The sequence below is a fragment of the Colletotrichum graminicola genome, assembly GCF_000149035.1.
Source record: "Colletotrichum graminicola M1.001 genomic scaffold supercont1.402, whole genome shotgun sequence".
Classification (NCBI taxonomy): Eukaryota; Fungi; Ascomycota; class Sordariomycetes; order Glomerellales; family Glomerellaceae; genus Colletotrichum; species Colletotrichum graminicola.
In genome coordinates this window covers 1-2,052 of record NW_007361406.1, presented here as the reverse complement: position 1 = coordinate 2,052, position 2,052 = coordinate 1, and the positions used below count along the sequence as shown (strand labels likewise).

Here is a 2,052-nt window from a genome sequence, read left to right as displayed (position 1 = left end):
ATTTTTATTAGCTTTAGGTATAGTAGCCTATACTATTTAAGAATTATCTTAATATAGTAAAAAACTATAATCTAAATAAGCCTACTAGTAAAATAATATTATGGCCTAATAGGCTTATTATTTCTTATTTTTTACTTTTTAACTTAAACTATATTATTATAGTAGCTTTTACTTACTTTAAAAATAATAAGTCTAAAGAGATACTTTTTTTTATTTAAGTATATTACTTATTTTAATATCTTTACTTAAAGGTAGTTATTAAGAAGCCTTTTTTTAAGAGGTAAGTAGTATTTACTTAGTTAGGTTTTTCTTTAGTATAACTAGGTTTTAAAATAGCTTAAAGCTTTATAAGTTACTATAAGATAGTTAGATATCCTCTACCTTACTATATAGTCTTAATAAAAGTAGTAAGTTAATTCTTATGTTTTTAATAATTCTTTTTACTATATAAAAGGTGTTTTTTATTTAAAAAAGATTATTAGCCTAGCTAATATCTAACTAAAAGCCTTATTACTAGTTATTATTAAAGTAGTATAGTATATTCTTATTAAACCTTATAGTTATAAAGGATTATATATTATTATAAAGACTTTATAGTAGCTACTAGGTAGCCTTATAGGTTAGATTTTACTAAAGCTATATATAAAATTACCTAAAGTTAGAGATTTATTTAGGTTAAAGCGTTCTTAGTATACTATATCTTGAAGCCTATTACTTTTATTAAGGTATATATATCTTCTTATTATATTATAATACAAAGAGAATATTAATATAAATAATAAGAATAATAAAAGTAATAATATAATATAAATTAATAAGGTTATACTACTACTTAATATAGCTTTCTTAGTAGCTATTATAAATCTAATAAGATAAAACTAGGCTATAATAGTAATATAAAGTAATATAGTATAAAGGTAAAGCGTAATAGTAAAGTGTTACAGCTAGTTTCTAGACAGTAAGGTTTCTACTAATAGTAAGCAGAGGTTAGTACTTAGTTAATAGTATTTATCTTTCTTATTATCTTATTAATTACCTAGTAATTAAGTAAGACTTAGTGTTATAAAGTAGCTTATATAGCTTCTTATTAATTAAATTACTAAGGTTAGATACTAAAAGGTATTTAAAAATATATTATAAGTTAATTACTAAAGAGCTATAGGAGTCTATCCTTAAGTGTATCTAAGTCTATCCTATATATAAGTTATAACTATTCCTTAAATAGTTCCTTTAACTAATAGTTATAAAGTAAAATAAGTACTTACTTAGGTATATACTAAGCGCTTATCCTACTTATAAATAAGCGCTTATTTTTTATTTTATCTTATACTTATAGTTATATAACTTATGCTATAGTTCTTTTATTCTAAGGAGTTACTTTTTTATTTCCTTATTTCTTATTTATATAAACACTACTACTACTTACTATTTATTTATTAGGTAAGGTAATATAGCCTATAGCTTATTAGGTTATAATATTAGGTTTTCTCTCTAAAAGGTTTTACACTTAAGACTTATATAAGTAAGTTATATCTCTTAAGTTAAGAAGTTATTAATTACACTTCTTTATTTTTTATAATACTAACACTATATTAGGTTATATAAAGAAAATAAAATTATAAAGTGCTTTTTTTTATTATTACTTACTTTATATTATTAAATTTTCTAATAAAGGTATTAAAATAATATTATATTTAAATTCTTAGTCTTATAGTATATAATATTTAGTTCTTCTTAACTTTAATAATTATAACTGTATTAGCATACTAGTGCTAAGTGTACCGCGTAAACTGAGTTTTCAAGAAACGGCCCTGGCGGGACAAGATTGGTGATCGGCAAACGGCATGCCCAGTAGGAATCTCCATCCAGCCTGGGGGCAGCTTCTGGGACTGCTGGTAGGGGATACCTTCTTTAGACAGCTTTTAGTACTCTGTCACATTCGCGGCCAAGCATCTTATTCCCCCCAACGCGTTTAGAGGATTATAATGCCTTTAAAGTGGCGGATCTTTGTTTTTCGGGCCGTTGACTCATAGCCTCATTTTTCCCGAATGC

At 24.5% G+C, this 2,052-nt stretch overlaps 1 protein-coding gene across 1 annotated transcript; it reads right to left on the bottom strand.

Annotated features, from left to right (window-relative positions):
- Nucleotides 1-1,772: 1,772 nt before the first annotated feature.
- Nucleotides 1,773-1,953, bottom strand: GLRG_12004 (uncharacterized protein; the record flags this gene model as incomplete). Its single annotated transcript, XM_008102687.1, has 2 exons — nt 1,773-1,906; nt 1,938-1,953. The coding sequence occupies 2 exons, from the start codon at nt 1,951-1,953 to the stop codon at nt 1,773-1,775; spliced, it is 150 nt and encodes a 49-aa protein (XP_008100878.1).
- Between the last annotated feature and the right edge of the window lie 99 nt (nt 1,954-2,052).